The sequence below is a fragment of the Sus scrofa genome, chromosome 2 (assembly GCF_000003025.6).
Source record: "Sus scrofa isolate TJ Tabasco breed Duroc chromosome 2, Sscrofa11.1, whole genome shotgun sequence".
Classification (NCBI taxonomy): Eukaryota; Metazoa; Chordata; class Mammalia; order Artiodactyla; family Suidae; genus Sus; species Sus scrofa.
The window spans coordinates 117,843,179-117,868,129 of NC_010444.4; the positions used below are offsets into that span (position 1 = coordinate 117,843,179).

General features: G+C 40.8%; 1 protein-coding gene across 3 annotated transcripts in view; it reads left to right on the forward strand.

The window, feature by feature from the left end:
• The window catches only part of NREP (neuronal regeneration related protein), a 361,955-nt gene extending 337,328 nt beyond the window's left edge, over positions 1 to 24,627 (forward strand). For all 3 annotated transcript variants that reach the window (XM_021084633.1, XM_021084634.1, XM_021084632.1), the window contains 2 exons: positions 17,985 to 18,062; positions 22,850 to 24,627. In XM_021084633.1, coding sequence (XP_020940292.1) covers positions 17,985 to 18,062; positions 22,850 to 22,981 — 210 coding nt within the window. In that variant the 3' untranslated portion in view covers positions 22,982 to 24,627. The remainder of the gene's footprint in view (positions 1 to 17,984; positions 18,063 to 22,849) is intronic.

The window sequence follows — 24,951 nt, forward strand, 5'->3', positions numbered from 1 at the left end:
TCTCCAAGACGGATGCTGAGCTTTTCAAAAAGATGAGTTGACTCCATTGTACCGTTCATAGAGCTCTGCTTTCTGTAAAGTCTGAAGTGGCATTCATGAGCTTACAAGGAGACTCTTTCAATAATCTCCCCATTAACATAAGGTTTTCTTGTTTAAAGAAAAAGACAAAGATTGAGGAGGGATGAGGTCCTATTGGTAGCTGTGCCCCTGGGTTTTGGAATGTAAATTTACAAGTTGCTCAGTCTTGATTGTGGATATGATGAAGAGTACCTAGGAGGGTAATTTTAGATGGTATTATCACCTCTTTCACCAGGCCTTCTAGCACATTGTGAGGGGGAGAATTGGGAATTGTTTGGGGAATTAGGACAGAAGGAATGGTCTATCTGGGTTTAGCACCAATCCCACTTCCTCTTGAGCTAAATAGATAGTTCAGGAAAGAGAAAGTATTTGAGCAGAAATCTTAGAATAAACAGTTATTTAAAGTATCATTCTATTTTAATCTGATGTAGTTCTTAAAAACTGGTATGAAAATCATATCTTCATAAATACACTGAAGGAATTCACTTTTTTTCAACTCTTAAGATGAATGCTTTAAAATAGAAAAATACACTTCTAAAATATGGGCGCTTTACTAAGCCAAATGAGTAACCTCCAGATTATGAGGTTTATACATTGTGTTCATTTACATTGGACTGACTGGGAGCCTTGGAGTGAAGTACTGTGGCTTCCTTGCTCCTGCACATATTTCTTTCAGTGCTGTTTCTGGCTGGAAAGTCTTCTAAAGCCTTATTCTCACAACCAGAGTGAAATGGAGAGGTGAAATAATCGTCTGAATAGTTATGTATTAGAAAAAATAACCTTGATTTTTGTCTCATTCATCTTGGTTATTCAAAATGATGCTGGTATGAGGAAGCAGTGGGAAGGGATTTGCCTAAATTATCTGAATAATTCCCTTGTTATAAAGGAAAAGACGAGGGATAAGGATATCTTACCAGCAAATCCAATTTGAATATACCAGGGGAAAATTTATTGAATGTACTGGCCTTGGACTATGTTATCTCAGTTGCTCAAGATACATTTAAAAATTTCTGATTTTAAACTGCTGCTTTGCTTTGAATTGGAAAACAAGTTAACCATAAATCTCAGCCCACATCTGTAGAAATTATGGTTACTAAAAATACAATTTATTGGGTCTAAATTTATCTGAAATGGATGCTTCTGGACATATTTTGCACCTAGAGACAGTTTCAAGATCTCTCATCTCAGTGGTTTAAAAAATAACAGTGATCCTGAAATTGATCTGTTAGTGCATGACAAGTATTAGCAGCTCTAATAGTTTGGGATTTAAGCATTAGCATGGTTTTCAACTAAATTCTAAATTATCAATTCAGTTATTAGTAGCAATGGCATGGTATTAACCCAGTATAACACTGGATTATACTCTCCTGCATTATTTGTTAGTTGGATCACATGCATTTCTTTCATTGACCAGCTAGATTATAGGCCCCTAGAGGGCTTATAAGCTTCGTATACAGTGCGTAATAAAGTATTAAATATATGTTAGAAGTTCAATAAATATTTGGTCTGTACATGCTAATCTTTATTAGGTTGGACTTTTAAAAATTTCATCCTGAGTGACTTAATCTTTAGTCATTAGTTTTGGTCAACTGGAAGTAATTTGTATCCTTATATTCTTCTAAAGAGCTAGGGAGTTGAAGTGAGTGTAACTTTAGTTTCCGCAGCAAATTATTTTCTGTTATTTATTAACAGAGAAAAAAAAATTGTGATTAAGCTATGAGACCACTTTCCCAAAAAAAGTGCGGCTTGCAATTGCTCACCTTTACCAGCCTTTAGAGCCACACTCTGAACAACCTGGTGCAGTGCTAGCTCTCTAGGTTTGATCCGGCTGTGGAGCTCAAAACTCAAAGCAACTTTTCTTGCAGCCCTAAAAATCCCCTCTGGTATCCAGGAGCTTTGCTCCCAGAACTGGAACTTCAAAGCCTTCCCTTATATCCAGTATAATCAAATTCTGTGATATTACGAAAACGATTCCAAGAAAACAAAGATGCCATGTCTGAAAGTACTGAAGAAAATGACAAAGAGTTAACAGTAGGGTTATGCATTATTCTCATATGAACTGAACAAGTTTTTGGGTGTTTTTTTTTTTTTGCAGGGGGAGGGGGGAGCATTTTCTTTATGCCCAGGTCTTTGAATTCTGGAAGGGGCACAATTGGCCAGTACCCTCAGTGGGTTTGTATTCTAGCTGTGGCAGGAAGACTAACATGCACGATGAGCTTAAACAGTGTCTTGCAATATAATCTAGCGCTGAATTGTAAGATGCAGAAGAGTGGTATTACTGGGGACTTTTTTTTAATAAGGTAGATGTTAAGCTAGACCCAGAGATGACATGCCGCCCCTGGCTCCTGCTTCCAACAGTGTCAGGCAGACATGGCTAATCAGTGTCTTGACAATCATTGTTAGTATTCAGCCTGATTATGGTTTCAAAATCTTTACCATATTGTTCCGTTAACTACTGATTGGAATCAGCACAACATTTGAAACCTAGAAGTGGACTCTTTGCTCCCTGAGAGCAGGTACTATGCCTTCTTAAGAATTTTAGGGCTTAGCACCAGTCCTTAATGTATTGAGTGAATGAGAAATTGGGAATATTTGAGTAGATATAGATGTGAGAAAAGCATATTTTGGATAAAAAGGCATGCATTAGGAAGATATGCTTACAGGAGAGCACATAATGCATTTTTTACTGCAGCAGGGGATGTCCTGCCTGTTGAGGGCCTCTGTGCTCGCAAAGGCAGTCCTTAGAAGTCAAGGACTAGACGTGTCAAGCCAGAAGGCGGGCATCTTCAACATGGCCCAAGGCCCTCACTCAAGTTCTAGCCTGTTTTGGATTCTTTGCTTTTTTTTTTTTTTTTTTTTTTACATATTTAAAGGTTTTATTGAAGTATAATTGATTTATAATAGTATGCTAATTTCTGTTATATGATAAAGTGATTCAGCTATACATACACACATGCATTCTTTTTCAGATTCTTCCCCCATATATGTTATCATAGAGTATTGATTAGAGTTCCTTGTGCTGTGCCTCGGGTCCCTATTGACCATAATCTTGCGCTCAACAGAAAAGAGCACACACACTCCCTCACATACACCTTCTGATGGATTATGAGCCTAATTTATTGCTGCCTCTTACTCTCCTTGGCCCAGAGAGAAGGAAGACCCTTAACTGGGAAGCACTGGGAAGGGAGCTCGCTTAGCCTCTTTTCTTCAGAGAAAGCGGCAGGTTCACCAGTGTCCACTTGGCCAGAGAAAGTGTTGCTGCTGTGCCAGCCATGTGAAAAGAGGCCCCATGCTTCTCTCCTGCTAGTCTGAGTGTAGCCATGTACTTATCAGTGGCAACCACACACACCCAGCTGGTTCGCTCTCTCTGTCCTTCTTCCTGATCCGCCAGACGTACATACTCACAATTCAAGCCAACACTTACATCATCATCATAAAATTGTTTACAATTTGAGGCCTACTGGCTGTTACTAATTTAGTCAGTAGTCCGGTGACCATCTTAAGTGAATATTATCACATGATCCACACAAGTCGGGGTAAGCCAAGACCAAGAAGGATTGTTCTGGAATCTCTTTTGCATACAGTACAGACTCCTACCTTAGGAGGCATCACATGCAAGGTTTTTAACATGAAATGATTTCACCAGCTCTTTTGGCCCCTTCAAGTGAGGTTGGACTCATCCCTAAGTCTCTCACTGAGGGATGTAGGTAAGCCCTGTGCCTTGAATTCCTTATGCTTCCCCCACCTTATACTTTCAAATATTTTTTTTTTTCAACTTCTATGTTGAGCCCTTCCTAAATTTCTATGGCTGGGCAGCTCTGCCAGGAACTATGTGAACTCATCTTTAATTTCTAGCTGCTATAGAATATATTTTCTTGGAGGGACCAGGCCACTTGTTATTCTAAGCATGCCCCAGGAGTCCCTCCCTCTGTGCCTTTCCATGCTCAGTCCTGGAAAGAATGCTCCTCCTGGTAAAATAAAATTCTTCTTCCAGAGTGAATTTAACTGACTGCTCCATGAGACTCACCCCAGTACATCCAGCAGGAATAATCTGTTCCTTTGTACACTCATCACACAACATTCTACTTGTAGCTGGCTAATTTCTGCATGCCTTTCTTCCCTCCAAGATTGTAAACTTGAAACACAAACACTGACCGCTGGTGAGTAAGCCTCAGCCCTCTATGGTAGCAGTTGAGGCTGTGATGCCTCGTTTCTTCCTTTTCCTCTACCAGCAGGATGGTGGGGTCAGATGTGGAAAAGTTTCATCACCAAGTGGGAACGCTAGAAGAACTAGTAAAGTTGATTGTAATCTCTTCCTACAAAGTAGAAGGAAACCCTAACTTTCATGGACCTTAGAGTAGATTGCACCCCTGTGAACCCTTGGTCCAGTACCTGTGCAGGAACTGGTACGGCCTTGGTAATCAGTGAATGTCTGTGGAGTAAATGAATGAGTCAGAGCTCAGGGATGCATGGAGAGCTGTTATTTTGGGGGCAGAACCCAGTGGCCCACCTTGAGATTTACAACCAGTAATAGTGCAGCGGTTTTCAGTGTTACGATCATTCCGATTATAAAACGTGTGGCCCAGGAAATGAGATCACTGCACACAGGTGATGAATTTGCTGCTGAAAACCCCTCTCACTGAATAAAGAAGGCTCGGCATCAGGGAGGTAGAAGGGGAGAGTTAAGTGAAATCTGAGCCCAGTGTAAAAACTGCTCTTCCTTTCTGCACTCCCTTCTTTCACACTTCTTTACATGGAAGAGGCCCTGAGAGTCCAGAGCTTGCTTTGGTGTGGTGTGGTCTGCTGGAAGAGGATGCTCACTTTGCGGTGCCGTTGTGTTCCAGGTTGTCAGTGGTGGTTTACCAGCGGTCCCACAGGTTGCCCCTCAGCAGTCAGACTGAGGCGGTCGTGATCGTAGGGCGTGATCTGCTCCAGTTTCACAAGGTGGTGAAATCTTCATGAGTTAAAATTATTGCATCTGATTACCTTAGCATAGTTTCCCATCTAAGAGTTGTGCCTGCAAAGTGTTAGGATTATCTAGCTGGCGGTATTTTTAAACCTCGATTTTACACTTTGCTTGTTCACTCTTCATCCTCACTCTTGTAGACTAAGATAGAAACATAACTCGTGTTCAGAAGGAAGAAGGGGAAGATATTTAAGAGAATGTGGCCAGTGAAAGGAAGGTCTGTTTGCTCCTTTTAACTTAACTTTGGGAACTGGAGCCGTTGTTGGAAAGAAAGGGAGAATAGCTGAACAGCCATTGCCAGTGAAAACAGGAGCCAAAGACTCATCCCAATAAGTAATTAAGACAAGAGAGAGATTCATCATGGGCACAGAGGTTTTGGTGTGGTTGCCCAGTTCTAGCTCTTCTTCCTTCTCCACTGCAGCCCTTACTCAGATCACCATCAAACACCGCTGTCCTTTGATTACTGGGGCAGGTAACAGCCTTCCTGTCTAAACTGTGTTTGATACAATTCCAGCAGGGAAAAGTACTGCAGTCCGGTGGCTGAACCGGGAGAAGTCTACAAAAGTTGCAGTGTTTAAAATGGGTCCAGGCATTTTGAGGTCACTTTTCTTGGATAAAGGCAGTGTTGGATATAGAACCTGTTCTTGGACAGGAAAGAGTAGAAATGAGAAGATAGTGCATGTTTGGCAGCCAACACTGAGAACTGTCAAGGAAAACCTAGAGGCTATAGTTAGATGAATAAAACTTATTGACCAAGATACTTATAAACATGACCCAAGTAAGGGATTGTTATTAAGTACTTTTCCAAAAAGTACTGTTTCATGCCCTTCATTAAGTCATCCTAATGCAGGTTACCAAAAGGCTTATTGAGACCTTGATGGGAAAGCCTGTTCTTGTGCACGTTTGCCCGGCCGTTGCTAAACCTCCATGTATCATCGTGCCATGTGGGTTTGGCAGCTCATGGTTGAACATTTAGCCTAATGCCTGCTACATTGTAGGGGCTCAGTTAACACTGGCGCAAAGAATGAAAACTGGGCAGGGAATGGGCCCACTCTTTGAAACATGTGTCTTCATGGACGTCCTGTTGTTGTTTGGCTAAGAGAATTAGAATTTGAAAAGATGAATTAATTAACTAGCCCTCTTCTTTCCTAAATAACTTTTTTTTTTCCCTGCCATGTGCAGTGACTTGATGTGCGATCTTAGTTCCCAGACCAGGGAATCAAACCTGGGCCACAGCAATGAAAGTGCTGTGTCCTAACCACTAGATCACCAGGAACCTCCCCTTAAAAACTTTTTTTTGGGGGGAAAAAAAAAAGTGGGTTTTTTTTTTTTTTTGGTACTTTTGTACTTCAAGCCCAAACAAATGGGCTTTGATAAGATGTGCAATCTCTAGGATTGAAAGCTATCTACCAATTATTCAATATTTCACAGAAAGTAAGTACTTAGTAAATATTTCTTGATTTATGGATTGGATAATCAACATGTATACTCAACCAGTTCACTTAACATAGCATCAAAAATTGTGCCCACATCTTGTCTGAACTCTTCTTTTCGTCATAATTTTTATCCTTAATTACCTAGATTTGACTGTTTCCCAAGCCTGGCTGCTGTGGACCATAACTGAGGCTCCATTTCAGGGTGCTCTATGGAGACTTGGGTCTAATTATATATCATGGAATGCCTCTGGCCCTTGGATATTTTGCTTACTTCTTGATAATAGAATCTTAATTGTTCTGATCTTGTTATCAAGGTCTGGGAGCCAAGTCTCTGCATCTTTTCTTTTTATCTTCATTAAGTCTATTCTTTTTTTTTTTTTCCATGAGGACTGCTTTTTAAACTTTAATTTTATTATTATAGGATTAACTGTCTACACTGTCACAATCAATTCAATCAGAAATTCAATTAAGTGTGTTTTTTGGACATCATAGAAACAATTTTTCTGACAGTGAATGTGAATTTTTACCAAATTAGTCAGCTGTTCTTCAGACAAAACCAGAGAGGCACCATGTCTTTAGCCGACTGACTGCATGTAGTCTGAGGATCAAATTCTCCTTGTTCTTGTTATTTGCTATTACTTTCATCATCTATTATTAGTAATAACTAATAATTGGCTTCTTAGCTCACCTCCATTTTTCTGTCTTTAGAACTGACTGCAGTTCTACTACATTAATTAAAAGTTTCCAAGTGGAATCAGGTTAAATTGGTTGTTTCTGAAATACCATTCCTGGTGGTTTCTACACTGCCTCTCTGGTCTAATAGGTGTTCATTTTTTTCAACGAGGATCACTTTATATGTAGTGTATGGATAGCTATAGGTAGTGTATGATTGTACATCTGCATATTATTAAGATAAGCGTTTCATTCGCCTTTGACTAAACAGTTTGTTTTGAAACGGAAGGAATTTTTGAAAGGCAGAGTTACAATGAACGTGCTTTCAGATGCGTTTGATGGAAGGAAGATATTCTGTTTTAAAATTGTCCATTGCAGGCCATCAGAGAAGCAGTTGTTTGAGATTTCATTTGAGGATCCTATGAAGACAGTTTGGTTTCTCAGCAAATGGCCTCTGTAATTAGCTGCAGTGTTTGCTAGGTATTTGTAGTGTGCTGAACATTTCCTTCTAGGGAAAAGTGAAAAAAAGACAAAACCATGGTGACCAATGTGGCGAGGGTTTAATTCACTCCAAAGTCCGAACTTAGCCACGCCAGATTTGCTCCTCTAAGAACAGTCTTTCCCAAGACTTAGCAAACACGTGGAGAGTGGGGCACACACCCTCTGTGTCCTCAAACAGTGCTGAGTTTGAGTTTTTTTTTTTTTTTTTTTTTTTTAGGTAAGTTATTTCTGAAGGGCAGCTGTTTATCTGAAACACAGGTAGCGGAGCAACAAATATTTTTGAGAAAACTACTGCTGATAGTAGGTGTCAGAAATCCATCTAAATATCATCACAGGGGCACTAAGTGAAGATGCGCAGCACTTGCCTGGGGGATTGAAAACAGGCCCGAGCTCTCAGGGACCTCCTGGCATCACTGCAGGTGGCTGTGGGGAAAGAGCAGAAGATCGATATTGACAGAATGTGTTCTCTGAGAAGAGAGGCTGCTTTGCATCCTGTCTTCTCCGTTTCTTGGGTATGTGACCTTGGACAGGCTCCCTGACCGCTCCCCCCCTCAGCCTTCTCATCTGTAAACCCGTGAGAATGATGGTGATGACAGCTAACCCAGACCCACTTAGTGCTTAGGTGCCGGACCCTGTTGCTGTGGCTTAACATATATTGATGCATTTCACCCTTGGAACAGCACCCTGAGGATTAAATGAATGCACCTGGAAAAGATGTCTACAATTAAAAAAAACAAACAAACAAGCAAACAAAACAAAACCAAAAAACAGCATTGTAATGAACTCTGAGGTCTCCATATTGACACCTTCTGCTGGTATGGGTTCCAACAGTTCCCATGTATTGTTCCCAGTTCTCTTTTTGGAGAAATAGTTTTGCTGATTGGTTTACAGCAGAAGGAGGACTGAAGGGAAAAATGCCAAAGATGAGGGCGGTGTATTCTTTGGTTGCAGAATACAGTCAGGGCTTGGGTCAAAGTTCTCAGTTTCTGATGCTGCCCTCTTCGTGTTAATTAGAATATGTGATCCTTTGCCCAGGGAATTTAGCCTCCTAATTTGGTGTTCCTCCTACAGTTATCTTCATAACCCTTGAGGTGTGTGTTGGGTGGCTCCCAGTCCTGAAACACAGCACTTTGGGTCGGTGGCTGCCCCCTTAGGCCTTCTTCACTTCCATGGTGCTGCCTGACTGACCCTTAGTTGGGGACAGGCCTTCTACTGCATCAGACCGTGCTGTACTCAGTGGGGCTGAAAATCCAGGTGGTGCACAGGGGCACATCCATCCTTCTTCCCCTCTTCCTCTTGACTTTTCGTTTTTTGCCACTCTTCACAGATGACAAGTTACTGGAAGCCTCTTAGTGCCATCTTTGTCACCTGAACATGCGTGTACAGACCTGGCTATCTTTTCCCTTTTTTTTTTAAAACCAAACTTCTTATAAAATAATCAACTAGATTTAAACTAATTTTAATTACATCTTCTCCACAATAGAAACCACTTTTCCTCCACATTTGGTGATCCGTTAATAATGCTCTTTGCTGTTGAAGGAGATGCCAGTCTGTAAATGACCAAGACGGTGCAAGACAACCATTGAACTGTGAAATGACTTTTGCTAAATGTTGAGCCATTTGTAGCTGCCAGCAGAAGAGGGTGCATTGATGGAAAGAGTGAATAACTTCTTTTGGAAAGAGCATTTTTGGGAGAAAATGCACACTTTCTGGAAAATTCAGTCTTGCACATGCCAGCAATAGGAATGCTTTGAAATGTCCACAGACTTCTCAAAAGCAACTATCTCATCATTCACCCAGATCAAAAAAACCCCAAATCCTTATGTCCAGATAAACAAATACTTATTTCATTAGCCTTTGATTGACAGCTTTTCTTAACAGAAATCTGATTTGTGAGGACTTCCTCTTCCAGTTGTTGGTGAAAATTTTCATAAGATTTTCATGGCTGCCACCGTACACTTTAGGACAAGAGGAAAGAAAAATTGGCCTTCTTGGCAAACGGAAACCAAATTTCTTATAATTATTTGAAGGTGAAACCCAGCATAACTAGTATTATTCAAACCAGCTAATAAAAGCAAGTCTAGATGTTTCCTATTAACCTCGGAATGCGCTTGGAAAAAGTCCTGCTAGCTCCAGATGTCTAGTATTGGAAAGCATATCAACAGTATGACTATTGTTGTGGCAGAGACTGCAGTTCAGAAATTCACGACACTGCAGTTTGGTGTACTGGGGCCCTAGGTGGTTTTCAGGGTTTTCCTTTCTTCCTTCTTCTGTCTTTTCATGTTTTGTCCTCTCTCTCTCTCTCTCTCTCTTGACCTTGGTGTGCAGCACCTTGATGTGAAATCTTAGTTCCCAGACCAGGGATTAAACCCAGGCCCCAACAGAGAAGGTGCTGAATCCCAACCACTAGACCACCGGGGAACTCGCCTCTTTCTTTCTTCCTCTCTTCCCTCCCTGCCCTTTTATATTTCCCTCCTCCTTCTTTTCTTTCACTTTGCAAAGTTTGCAAGATGTGGTGTTTCTAATTTCTTGGTTCCAAATGAAAACCAGTTTATATAAGGGAATAAGGTGGTCCAGACTTAGAACTCAGATGTGTTAAGTAAATATTTACTCTGGTTCCACTCCAGGGAGGTAAAAGATTTTATTAACATATTTGTTGAGGTCAAGGGGCACAGAAAAGCTTATGCTGTGCTTAAATGCCTGAGGGGCCTTTTTTTTTTTTTTTTTTCCCTGCTAGTTAACAAAGGCCAGTATTTTTTTCTGCTGAGAAGAGCGAATATCTTGTTTTGTGGCCTTTACTTTCTCATTGTTCACTCACAAACTGCTTAATCTCAAACCAGAGTTTTTTAAAAGCTGCTTTATATTTTTCTCTTTGTTCAAAAAAATCTCTTCTTAGATGTCCCTTATGAGATTTGTTTTTCCAAGCTTTATTCTTATATTTTTTCTCTTGGTTTACTTTGGGCCTTTATCAGCTGTTTGTACTTTGTTTTGTCTTCATCACTGAAAAGAAAAATCGCCCATTAAAAGTCGAGATTTGAAGTGTTGAACTTAATTCCTTGAGTCCAGTCCGCAATTTGGCTCTGATCACTGTACCAGGCTGACCTCCAGCCCAGGGGAGGGTGCCTTGGCAGAAATCTGAGAATTCCTCGATCAGAAACTCCCTTTTTTGGATTTATGGAGTCTTTAGGTGGATTGCTTTGTGCTAAGCATGTTCCTATTGGAAAGGAATGAGGCTGGGATGAGAGGAGGAGTTTGCGCAACACCAGCGTTTGCAGCTGACCTCGGGGTTCAGCACACTGTGTGCGTTTGCCAGCAGCTGCTGCTGCACCCCGCCTTGAACCACACACCATCCAAACCCCCAAATGTACATAACTAACAAATAGTTTCAAAGAGTGGTGACCAAGCAAAGTTGGATATGTTGTTAACCTTTTGTGGCTTACTCCTGTCTTGATTCCTTTCTCTTTTAAGTCTGTGCTCTTATTCTTAGAAATCAGATTTTCAAAGACTCAGCAGCCAAACAAGCAGAATATTATACTGTGGAACAGAGTGACTGTGAAAGCTCTTTGTGCTAACGATTAATTTCACATGTAAACACTTTCATTTTGTTGCCAGCAAGGAGATTTCCTTTTCCTTTCTCTCCCTTAGTGGAAATCTGGAAATAAAATTCCACAGCTGTCAGGTTCCCACATATTCATCAGCAGCCTCTCAAGATGGCTTCCCAGCCAGCAGAGTAAATCTGGAGGATTCCACCGTTAAACTCTACAGAGCTTGCTTCAGACACTCCAGCTCCCAAAGTGCAGATGTGGAAATCCTTCGGCTGGCTGACATGTCCTGTTGGGCAGGAACATAATCTGCTGCGTAATTTTAATAAATGACATTTTCTGTGCCTGTAGTAAACATATGTACCCGAAGCAGAGTTACTGCCAATGGAGGTAACCAACTTCTGCGCTCTGAACCGCAGTCGTCTCCCCCACCCCTGTTTCTCTAGGTTCAGAACTTATCAGGCCCTGGAAAAAACGAGTGTCAGCCAGGGTCGTAATACAGCAGCGCCCTAAAGGTCCATCCTTTGCTTTCTGGCAGGAGGGCATTTATGGTTGAGTAATACTTTCTCTGTGATTAGGCATTGTTACACGGCTAGCTCGTGTGTGTGTGTGTGTGAGTGTGTGTGTGTGTGTTTAAATTAGGTCCCTGCATGTTTCACTGAGTTCCCAAACCAGAATGTTTGCCAACTTAGGGACCCCCAACACTTTTATTCTACTTGCCCCAGTGTGCAGAAGTGATGTACACGTCCATTGTCTGTTGTCTTCTGGCCGCAGTGTATTTCCCCCACTGTGTACTTCATCTCCAAGCAGCATGCACAGAGTTAGGCAGATCTCTAAGCCTAGGTCTCGAGAGGGATAGCTCAGTGCATCATCTTTTGGCACCATCTAATCTTTGATGTAATGCTGTTCAGAGAAAAATGATCCTTGTAACTCATTTATGGTTTCAGTTTTCATTCTGCCCTCTCATGTGACCAGCAACACCTGGGAGCAGACTGCCTTTGGAGGGAGATTCTTAATAGCACCACCTCAAAGGGTGTTTGCAGAAGTGAAGAGCATGTACGTGCACATCAATTCTTTTATTGCACTACTGGGTTTCACAATCAGCCAATTAGGCAGAACAGAACATGTATCCATGTGCACCAGGTCACACACACAGACACACACACACACATAGTTTAATTGGAAGAGAGATTATGAAATATACTCCTTTGCTGCTCAAAGAATTAATTATGCAGACTGAACACCTGCTGCTCTGGTGTGCTCTCCTAATTGCAGGAGGTGGGCATCTATCCTTGGTGAGTCATAAAAGGGCCCTTCTTTAAGCACATAGAACCCCACCAAGGGTACAAAATAATACTATAATTATGGTCCTAACGACTAAGCCATGCAACATCTTCATAGCAGGCTTCTGAGAAGGTATGTTAACCAATGAAGTAAGCAGCTTCTATACCTGTGGTATATTTAGGCTCCAGATAAAGCCCTGACTCTGCCTTTGAGGATCATTCTCATATAATGGTCTCCTCAAAGAAATGTTGATACAGACGGTAAATGAACAGGAAAATATGAATTTAGAAATAGGTAGTAAAAAGATACAAATGAAAATTTACATGCAGTATGGTAGAAGTCATGGGAAGCGTTTCAGACTGATTATGTGAGCCATACTATTAGAAAATAAAAGTTTTTACATGAAAGCTCAAGAGATTAAAAAAAGAATTTGACTAATAATCTCGTTGGCATTTTGGGGGAGAGACCTTGCAGGAGTGGCCTCTCATTTCCTCCACATTCTATGTTTCTATTTTGGATACCACGTAATAATCATTGTAAGCTCATTGCCTTATAGGCTTTAAAAATGAAGTTATTTTTCATGATGCATTGCCTTGGGAAGAAAACAAGCCTTGAAAGAAAGAAAGATGATGGAAAGACATAAAAAGGCAAAACCCATGAGCATTGTCTTCTCAACTTGTGTGCAGTGGTAGTTGAAAACTTAAATGCCCAACCATCAAATACATTTCAAAGAATCAGTAAGAAATAGTACATTTTCTCCATAAAACTACGTTTAAACTTGTAGTGGGTTAAAATATATTAAATATACTTGAAAGCAAAAAAAAATTTGGTTTTACCTAAGAGTTGCTGATGGGTATCTAAATGCATATCTGTCATGATTAGTGTATTTAAACCAATGTGATTCTTCATGTCAGTTCTGTTGTTTCTAAACCTAGTCATTAGTGAGATAAATGTAGCATTATAGAAAAAGGCACATTGACTAGCATAGTCAATGAGCATAAATACTCAACCTTCTTCAGAATTCAAGCAGAATCTTTACATCTTCTCTAATTTAAAATAAAATATTCTCATTATATAAAAAAACAAAAATATTCCATCTCTTTTTATTTTCACAAACATGTTTTCTTAATTGCTCAGGCTATAGCTTACTTCTCTGATTCTTGGCATGTGGAAGACCAGAAATCTACAGGGTTTTGAGGATTTTACTTGAGCAAGAATAAGCAATTATTTTATATATGGAATACAGTTTTAAAAGAATACACACTTCCCTTGGGAAGATTAAGGCAAACTTTGGTATGCTTGTTTAATGAAACAACATTTGTGAGGTATTTCCATGTGCTTACATTTCTGAAATGCCCACACCACCACCACCAAGAGAGAACTTGATGGAGTTTAAAAAAGAAAAGTTCGTTTAATTGATCTTCATGAAAAACACAAACTTAAATCCAGAATACAATTTAAGCCATCTGTCCACTCTCAGAGCATCAGTTAACTAGTGCCAAGAAGAATGAATGGCTTTGGGGTCCAGCAAGAACAGATGGACTCCAGAAAGACAGATCAACTTACCCTCTTTTCTGATGCACATATCGTCAGCACTCACAAGTCTCAGTCACAGAATCTTTGTCAGCTTCGTGTATTCTGAACTAGGCGAGAAGCAGGCACAGCGGCCTGTGGGGTGGCATTTGTATTGTTACTGTTGTGGTCACTGAGAACTAGAGGAAGATCTGGCCATGGAGATGCCCCACCCCCCTGCTCAGCTCATTACCCTCTTACCCCTCAACCTTATAATCTTGTATCTTCTTTGGCTTGCCTCTCACAGCCATCACACACTCTCAGATCTGCTCACTGTCTCCCCCATTTCCTCTGTTGACAGCACTACTGGATGTCTTGCTCAGTGTTGGTTTTGTTTGTTTTTTAATCTGTTCATACGTGTTCTAACAGCTATTACATTTAACACAACCTATACATTTTTTTTAATTGCACTTAAAGCACACTTCGTTAGATTCCTGGGGCTATCAAAACAAGTACCACAGACCAGGTGGCCTAAACAACAGACATTTATTTTCTCAAGGTTCTGGAGTCTCGAAGCCTGAGGTCAAGGAGTCAACAAGGTTGGTTTTTTCTGAGGCCTCTCTCCATGGTTTGTAGATGTTCTCTCCCTGTGTCTTCTCATAGTCTTCCCATTGTGTGTGTGTCCTAATTTCCTCCTCTTATAAATACACCGGTCATAATGGATTAGGGCCCATCCACATGACCTCAGTTTAACTTAGTCACCTCCTCGTATACCCTGTCCCTAATATACATCACATTCTGAAGTATTGGGGGTTTGGACTTCAACGTATGGATTTTGAGGGGGACATAATTCAGCCCATAGTAATGCTTTAAAATGATCTTTTGGAGGGTCTGGCCCCATGCTGTCTGCCTCCCACACCTGTTTGACTTGAGCTCCTGGGAAGTGGGAACCCTATTTCTCTTCTTGTGGTGTCCAGAGTCTCACCGTGTCCAACACGCTGAAGGTATTTCTCAAACTTGTCGTGAATGCCTGTATGGACAAAGGTATTCTGAGTTATTTGAGGGCAAGGATTTTTTTTTCTCTTAAGTCCTTCATATTAGAGTCTTCAAGACACCACATATATATGAAAGAACAAAGCCGTGATGTAAGTAGCATGTGTTTCCAGTCCTTCCAATACCTTTTCCCCAAACCAGAAACAAAAAATTTAATTCTTCCTCTTTAGATTCTGTGTCCAGAGATAATGCTGACTTCTTAGAGACTAGCCGGGCAGGTGTTAAGAAGATAACGGAGATTCTAATATGCCTGCTATTGTGAGCTTAAAATTCTAACTCTGAAGGAAACTAGATGAATTTACCACAAGACTAAAGTGACATTTATTTTTCTTAAAGTATACAGTGATTATAATTCAAATACTTAAAAAGCCTAATTAGAATTGTCATTGTCAATTTCTGGCTAAATCAATATGTTTTTCAAAAGAACAAATTTGAGGTAGGGAAAAAGTTTCCTTAGTCATGGGCTTGCTAGGAGATCTTGTTTCTGAGTTCATTGGTTGTTTTTCTTTAAAAAAAAAAAAGTTTTGGGAAAAAAATTGTGAGGATAAGCATTATAATAATAAACATAATTTCTGAGAGGCAAACTGTTTTTGCCTACATATCAGACTTACGTGACTTCAGTATTGATGCTTTGGACCTAGAAGTTAAATGCTAACGTAGTGTAGTTTTGTTAAAAGTAGGATATCATGGAAAAACCCAGGAATGCAGATACAACATTTACTTGATTTTGCTTTGCATTGTGTCCATGTGCCTACAGAGTTTCTACATAGATTTTTATCAGTGTTTTTGGTTTACGATGTAATTTTATTTCTTACTAATAAATGTCATATTTTTAATTATATTTAAAGCATACCTTGAAAAGCATTTAGAGATGTTAACATCTTTTATCTATTTATGTTAACTGAATTTATAGTGGATCCCAATTCGGGGTCTCCTAAAATTGCCCAAAATAGGATTTTGTGTGCTGTGACTTTCTTTTAAGCCTTAAAAAAAAATGCTTTTGTTTCTTAGATTCCATTTTATTTCCTTCGCCCATTCTTGCTTAAAAGGGAATGTCAAGGATGGCTCTCTGTCCCAAACAAGGCAGATGGTGGAATTCTCTAGGCAGAGAAGCGGAAAGCTAAGCAAAAGGAAGAAGGTTGGGGTGGAGGAAACAGAGTGGTCTAGAAAGCAGAACCAGTCCAGAGTCAGAAGACAGAACCAGTTCTTGTAGGATGAGCTCTCAAATGTAAGACCTAAGTATGTGTGATAGCTGTGGACTCCTGTAATTTTCAAAGAGAGGTGGTAGGCAGTTTGCCTTCTGGGATCATTTGGGAGCATTGGGATAGTGGGAAGAACTGAAATTTAGAACCCAAACACCTGGTTTGCATCTGAGTCCTATCCTACATTGTGCGACATTGGGCAAGTCACATGACCTTCCTGAGTTTCAATTTCCTCTTCTGTGTAATAGTAAGACCTAGTCACAGGCTTATCATCAGGATAAATAAGGTAACGGGTGTAAAATTGCTTTGTACACTGGGACGTGTCATAAGTGTTACTGGAGTGGAGCTATTTCTGTTAGACTCTCCCACAGATCAGCACGGCCATCCACATCTCCTGTCTCAGACACCCTGACCAAATGGATCCATTGGGACATTGAAAACATTAAGTTACCCTCGATGATTAGGTGACCATATCTAGTGCTTCCACCAACAAACAAAAAAAGACATATAAATCTGTTCGTTAACCTATTAACGAGCTATGATTCTTTTTTTTTTTTTTTTCCTTCCCATGGTATTATGGAAGTTTTGGGGCCAGGGATCGAATCCGAGCCACAGCTGCAACCTATGCCACAGCTACAGCAATGCTGGATCCTTAACCCACTGCCCCAGGGCAGAGATTGAACCCACACCACCACAGGGAGAGCAGTGGATCCTTACCCGCTGGGTCACAGCAGGAACCCCAAGCTGTGATTCTTAATATTATTTATTTACAACATTTAGAGAATCAGATCTGGAGGGAATCTTATCTAATTTTCTCCCCTCCCTTCAAGCAGGGCTGTATCAAATGTAAATTAGCCCTGACAGATGGTTGTTGGATTTGGTTTCTGAATTCTTAAGGACGATTTCACAGTTTTCCCCTCTAAATTCTTTTAGTAATTTAACAGTTCTTATGCCAAGTTCTTCCTTATAGCTGACCTAAATCTGTAGTTGTAATTTAAGTCCTTACCCCCCTTCCTCTTGTCTTTACCAGAGATGGAGAACAGCTGGTCTTAGAATAATAACCCTTTTTAATATTGAAAGAAGAGTCACTCAGTTGGACTCAGTCTCTCCACCCCCCCTCATCAGCTAGTATTCTTAGAATCATTGTTGGCCGTGCTGCCCCAGCTCCCTGCCTTGCCCCTCTCTCAGACACTGCGACTTCCAGGCAGCTGGGCAGAGTGTCTTGTCGGTGGACACGTGCATCTGGGGAGGTTGCAGGCTGCTTGTTCCTTTCCTCCATATGCTTTGTGCATAATCTTGAGCCTTCTAACAGATGATCAGGATAACCCTTCACAATGTCTGGTGGGGATATGGTACATTTATCTCATAAACATGGAGTTTTGCAAGGATACTTAACACAGGTTGCTTTGAAAATTAAGCCTCCCGGTGCCTTAGTTTGCTCAGCCGGTCAGTGGTTAACTTCATGCTACCACTTTGCTTGCTAATGATAACATTGAAGGATATCTCTGCTCTGTTGGATTTCATCTCAGAAGACATTGAGCTACACTCTCCTGAGTGCAGCGTACATTCGGAAGCATGCTGACAGTCTGAAAGAGCTCGGGGGCTTCCCCAGCACCCTAAGATGCAACTGGGAAATAAGTGACCATTGGGGAGACTTGAGCTTCTTAAGCTGACCCCACGCAGTTTCAGAGTGGATCCTGTTTTTAATCTGAATATGTGTGCTTTTATGTCTCTCTAGGTTTATTACCCAGAGCTTTCTGTCTGGGTCAGTCAAGAACCATTTCCAAACAAGGAAATGGAGGGAAGGCTTCCTAAGGTAAGATCTCTAACTGACGTTTTGTTCAGGTTTTTTTTTCAATTTAGACACCATTTTTTAAAATTACTTCCTTTTCATTTAAATTCTCATTGTTAGAGTTCCCATGGTGGCGCAGTGGGAACGAATCCGGCTAGGAACCATGAGGTTGCGGGTTCGATCCCTGGTCTCCCTCAGTGGGTTAAAGATCCGGCATTGCCGTGAGCTGTTGTGTAGGCCGCAGATACCGCTGAGATCTGGCATTGCTGTGGCTGTGGTGTAGGCCAGCAGCAACAGCTCCAATTGGACCCCTAGCCTGGGAACTATATGCCGTGGGTGCGGCCCTAAAAAGGACAAAAGACAAAAAAAAAAAAATTCTCATTATTATATTATACTACAATAATCCATTAACCTGATACTATTATGACCTTGGAAATAACATATACTACAGAAAAGAAAAAGAACATCCTAAAATCCTGTGACTCTTACCGTCCATGTTATCTTCTTTCTTGACAAGTCCAAAGTCCAAAGCAAATTTTCATTTAAGAATCATGAAACCAAGTTTATCAAATGTACACTTTATAGGTTTTTAATTTGTTTGTTTCGTTCCCGGTTAGATAAACTCAAATATGAAGATATCTAACTAAAAGATAACCTTAAAAATATAAGATGATGAGTTTTGTCTGGTAATAATGCCTGAATGTCTGATAAGTCTGCCCATGAAACAAAACAGAAAGAACATTTAAAAAACTGTTATATTTTATCTTCTAACTTTTAGACCTAAAAATATTTTCTATTAACATGCTTTCATTGTTCTGATGTCTTAGGTATGACACTGCTCTGCTGTAAGAAACTTTGTAAAATCTGCATTTTTGATTTTAGCAGCATTTCAAAAAATAAATAATAAACCAACAAAACACCAGTTTTTGCTGTAGATACCTTTGGACTTTGCCTGTTAGGGTAAATATCAATTTGACCTTAAGCAGGAGGATTGTACTTTTTACCACTGACCTATTGATTTTGCAATTAATTTTAAAAAAAGTCGAGTCCAGTGGAAATAAAACTTCCATTTAAAAATTTCATAAATGTAACTGACCAATGGAGAGGAGCCCCTGACTCTTATGGTCATTTCAATTTTGGGAAACTCTCATACTTACCCCTTAAAGGCAACTTCCTTTCTTTTACTGACAGGTAGACCTTAAAGAGATTATGGCCAACCGGCAGTTTGCACTGAAAGAAAACAATTCTAAATCACTTTTAATCTTTCAGAGAATTTCTGAAGGTCAAGGCCAAAATCATTGGCAGGAAAATAGGTGAACAAAATGATTGAGCTAGACTTGTTCCGATCTTACAGAGCTGGATTGGAAGTTAGCTGAAATGTTGGAGCTTTGCTTAAAATACACCCACACCCCACCTCCTCACCACAAACCCTTGAAGTATAGTCTAGAGATTTCTGTGGGGACACCTCAGAGCATAACTCCCCTGAGGGTAAGATGTGATTACAGAGGGGATGAGAGCGAGGGTAGTCTTTTCCTTAGCTCCTGCCCCTTCAGGCATCCAGAGGTCTTCTCTTTGATGCTGGTGGCATCCACCAAAGGGGCAGGACTGGGCAGGTTCCTCACTGATGTCAACAGTGTCTCCTTTTCCTCTTGGAAAGCCTGTCTGGGTCCTAGGCCTTGCCTGCATGGAGATAGGGCTGGCACCTGGGATTCAGGTGGCTCCTGGGATTCAGGTCTTCTGTTATTTTAAGTTACTTTCTCTCTAACTATATGCATAGTGTTTTAAGTATAATCTCTTTGTCCATTTTTCTGGCTGTTGCCTCCTGGAAAAGCACATCTTTGCATAATCATAAGAGAAATAATCTTGGCTTGCTTGGCCCAAAGCACATTATTGAGTAACTGGGGACTCGTGTGCCAAGAGTTATCAACAGAGAGGGCCGCTCAACCTGAGATAGCTCAGCTGGAGGGACGTCTAGGCCCACGGTCTGTGGTTACTTGAGTTTCTCAGTCCTTGAGGGACCATTATATGGTGGACGATGGAGGACAATCTGACAATTTTTGTATGAATTCTTGCAAGGCCTAACTTGTGTAGAAGAAGACAGCTTTGTGTCGCATCTTCAAAATACCTCCTCTTCTTGCTGCAGAAGCTTAAAATTCTTCTTACGGAGGCAGAAAGATTTTTTTTTTTTTTTTTTTTAATGGGGAACAGGAGGTAGGGACTGAAATCTAGTAAATTACAGTCTCCAGAGGGAAGGTGCACAGAACTTTATCTCGCCAGGAGCTCCCCTGGGTGCCTCATAGCAGATCTCCCTGCATGGTTTACTGCCACTGCCTCACTATTACCCGCTTACTTGGGTGTCTCCCATAAAGCACGTTGATTAAGGGCAGGCTGGGCAGGGACTGCTTTTATCTGTGTGGACTTAAAATCTAATAGAGTGCTCAATCCATAGAATTGGGCACTCAGAACATGAACACCGAAGGGGAAACACGCATGCATGAATGTTTGGACATCTCTGAAAAGAAAAAATGGCAAAACTGATAAATTCAAATCCGAAAGAATCCTCTTCACATTTTTTTTTTTTAATTTGGAGAGACTTCTTTCCACATTACCCAGATTCATTTCGTTATGTTTTTGTTTTGCTTTTTTATGGAGAAAAGAGATTAATACGACTGAGACTCGTATAAAGACTAATGTTCTACATATTCACTTAAGAATAAGTCTGGGGTGGAGTTCCCTGGTGGTCTAGTGGTTAGGATTTGGCACTTTCACCACTGCAACCCAGGTTCATTCCCTGGTCTGGAAACTGAGATCCCACATCAAGCCACCGCACACTGCAGCTGAACAACAGCAGTAATGCTAATAATAATAAGTAAATAAAGTTAAACCAAGTGCTTACCAAAAAAAAGGGTAAGTCATTGAAGTAGGCACTTTTAAGGCCAGCCACGCAAAGAGTATAACTGTTGAGTGAAATGTTTATGAACTTTTGATTTCCCTTTCTAGACCTCTGACAGTAGATTTCTTTTCTTTTCTTTTTTTTTTTTCTGCTTTTTAGGGCCGCACCCATGGCATATGGAGGTTCCCAGGTTAGGGGCTGAATCAGAGTTGCAGCTGCCAGCCTACACCACAGCCACAGCAATACAGGATCCAAGCCATGTCTGCGACCTACACCGCAGCTCATGGCGATGCTGGATCCTTAACCCACTGAACAAGGCCAGGGATCGAACCCGAAACGTCATGGTTCCTAGTCAGATTGTTTCCAATGTGCTACAACGGAAACTCCCTGGATTTCTTTTTTTAAATAGTGGAATTGCATGTTGAAATTTCAAAATGGAATTTATTTTCAGAAATGAAAGGAGTTTCATTCCCAGTATAATGCTTTTGAAAATTTTTCTAGATCGTAAAGTGTGTATAAGGGTCAAATTATACTTTAATTTTATGCTTTGGTCCCATTGGTATTTATGATACCAAAACAACCTCTAAATCACAAGCTAGGACTGGGTTTAAAGTACCTACTGAGTGAATTTTATATACATTCTAAAAATGTTACATACTTTCAGAGTCAGATTTTTTTTAAAAATTGAGGCACATGAGATGTTTAATATGGGAAGTCTCTACAGGAAATAAGACTTCTTAAAGTTGAATTACCTATTACATTTAGTTCACTCTGGGGCTGCTGAAAACAGGTTATTTGGAAGTTCCTGACTCCAAATATAATAATTTGCGGATCACAAAGCAAGATGATCGTTGAACCCAGGTACTTACATCCAGTCATATTGGCTAATTATAACTACCCTATTAGACGTGTGACCTGAACCAAAAGGGGGAAAAAACCACAAATATCTTTTAATCATAATGGATAATTTTTTCAAGAAAACTCCAGTAATTAGTGGTTTGGCTGAAAGAGACTCTTGTCCAGTGCTCACTGTTGTCATTTCTGAGTGGGGCCTAAGGTCTGCTTGTGATAAGACCTCTATTTTGTATCATCACTTGGGCAGATGGGCTTCCTTGTCCAGTCTCTTGCTGTTGGGTGGTGATGGAGAGCTGCTTCCATGGGTGCTCAGTGGATCATCAGTCACAATGCATTTGGATTCTCTAGTCAGAAACCCACACACCTCACTCATCAGGATTGTGAGGAGACACTAGAACAGTCCCGGTCAGTCCACACCAGCTGAATCTCACTCTCTTCTGGCCTTGGTTTCCCACTATTCACCTCTTTTCTGCAGCTGCTGTCTACCCCCGCCCAGCCCATGTGATTTCCCTCCCAAAAGCTCCCCAGCCTTTGGTTTCCACTTCTGGTTCCCTAAGTCCATAGGGACTATGCCAGTTGCTTCTAGAATAAACCATACGTAAATTGCCTTTGTGCCATGGTGATATGCTTTCATTGTGTTATTACATATTAGAAAACAGACAGTCATCCCTCTTCCACCACAGCCATTGAACTCTTAAAAAAAAATGTGTTAGCCCCCCTAGGAGCACCTCTCACCCAGCCTCCTGTCGGGCCCTATTTGATCCTAGGGACTGTCTTCAGAAACCTGACTCTGGGGAATGCCGCCTCCCACACGGCTGGGCCCAGCCATTAGAGAAACACTTGATTCTACTGAAGCCAAGGCGACTAGTGTTTAATTACTTCATGCCCCCACAGTCCTAATATTTACATTCAGGTGAACTGTGTTTAATATGTAAACTCTGCACAACATCGGGAGTTCAAGGATAAAAGGCGCTAGAGAGAAGTAAAAATGTTCAAATGGTTTCAGAAGCATGGCTCACTGTGTCTCTTTTTTTGTGTGTCCACCTGTTTGTGTGCCCTTCAGGGAAGACTTCCCATCCCAAAGGAAGTGAACCGCAAGAAGGATGGCGAGACCGAGGCTGCCTCCCTGACTCCACTCGGCAGCAATGAAAATGAACTCCACTCCCCAGGAATCAGTTACCTCCGCTCTTTTTAATCACCTCCATTTGTATTACATATGGTGTATGGGTATTGATGAGGTCATGGTATCATATATGGGATTTTTTTCTGTGTAAATCATCAAGTATAAGAAGAAACTATGGGACTCTGAGCCTTGCTTTAGAGAATTTACAGTGGACAAATAGGTATCATCAAACCAGTTTTTAATCATTCTGACTCAAGTGAAAACGCTCAGAATTTCACACTGTGAATCCACGTTTACAACCCTTACAGGTGGGCCTTCAGGCCTGGTTCGCTACGACGATGTCTTCCACAACTCAAACCCCCAACTGCTCTCACACAACCGGTCCACTTCTGCCTTTTCACTCACACAGCTCCCGACTGCTCCTTGCAGAGGCTGAGAGTCCCCATTTTTTTTTTTTTTTCATTTAGATGTAACAAGCCTAGTAGTTTATGTTCATCAATTGTCTGTATATCTCTATATTTTATCCATGTACTCTTTTGATGTATAGAAGTAGTTTGAAACTCATTGTTTCCTTGTGGTAAGTGACCGAGATGCTGCCACAGGACCTGAGACACTGATGAATGGTGCTATTTTGGACTTTCAACATGCTCCTTGGCGAGGTAGCTCTGATGGAGTTATTTTTTATTTTCATGTTCTAAGAAGGTGTTGGTACTCTGTTTCCCTGAATGTTGTTCTCTAGACTGGATTGACTTGTTTTCCTTGTGTCTTCAGTGTGGCTTTCTTCTTCAGCGTTGGAGGTTGAGTAAGTGCCACCTCTGAGAGCAGACACTCGTCTCAGGGGCCGGCTCTCCCAGACACGCAGTCCCTGTAGCGGGAGCAATCACAAAACTGTAATTTCCTTACCAGATCTCTTCCTTTCGGTCGCCTCGCCTGCCTAACTTAGAGAATGAAAAGCAATAATTTGACAGGCGTTTTTAGGTGTCTCTTTTGGTTCTTTTCATTTAAAAGAATATTTGGGGAAAAAAAGGGCAAACTGGTTTGGGTTTTTTTGTTTTTGTTTTTAATAAATGCCCTCTGGAAAAAAAAAAAAATCCAAAAACTGACGTCTCCGTAGGAACATGAAAATTACACCTTTCCCAAAAATAAGGTTGAAAAAATGTCTTGACAAAATTCAAAAAAAAAAAAAAAAAAGGCAGAGCACTCTTTTTTGGTAGTTCTGATAAGCAAGGTGTAGATTTTACATTTTTGTCCTTGCTCCCAATGAAATGGATAAACAAAAATACAATCAGACAATACCATCTACTCATGGAATGTTGTTGTGTTAGCCAGTCTGAAAGCCCACCTTAATTTTTATATAACTGTCTTTTAGCTCTTCCTTTGACAGGGCAGGCTTCGTTCTGAACTGTTCCGCTTCTGACTTAACACATCGACGACGCATGCGCTGCACTTCTTCGTTCTCTTCTTGCTCCCCCATTGGCCTGAGTTTCTTGTGCATCCCCCGCCCCTCCTTTGTTAGAATAGGTATATCCGCTGTGTAAATAGAGCAAGAAAACAGTATTCTGCATCTGTGGCATTTACGTAGAGTTGCAGTTGTGTACTGCTGAATATGCAGGCTTTTGTAACAATGTGATCTTTACCGATGCACTCACGACAAGTACCCAATGTATTTTAGCTATTTTAGTAGTATTTGTTCAATAAATATGCAAGCTGTATGGTAACTGGCTTGGCTCGTCATTGGAAAGGCCTACTTTTGAATTCTTTCACTGGTTCGTGTTAATTCATGTGTTCTCAGAGCCCCAACAGTAGACCCAAGAGCAAATCTCAAAAGGGATATAGTTAGTTCTGCCTTTCATGCATTTTCCCTTCTGAGGGTTTTATGAGATTAGGGGCTAGGCAGTGCCTCATTAGGATGGTATTTGTAAAGCGGCCTCTGGATTCAAAGGAGAATTAAACCCAAGGCTCTTATTTCTGTACTTTTATTTTTCTCTTTCAGGCCACTCCCACACACCTCCAAATAGTCTTTCCTTTTCCTTTCCATGAAG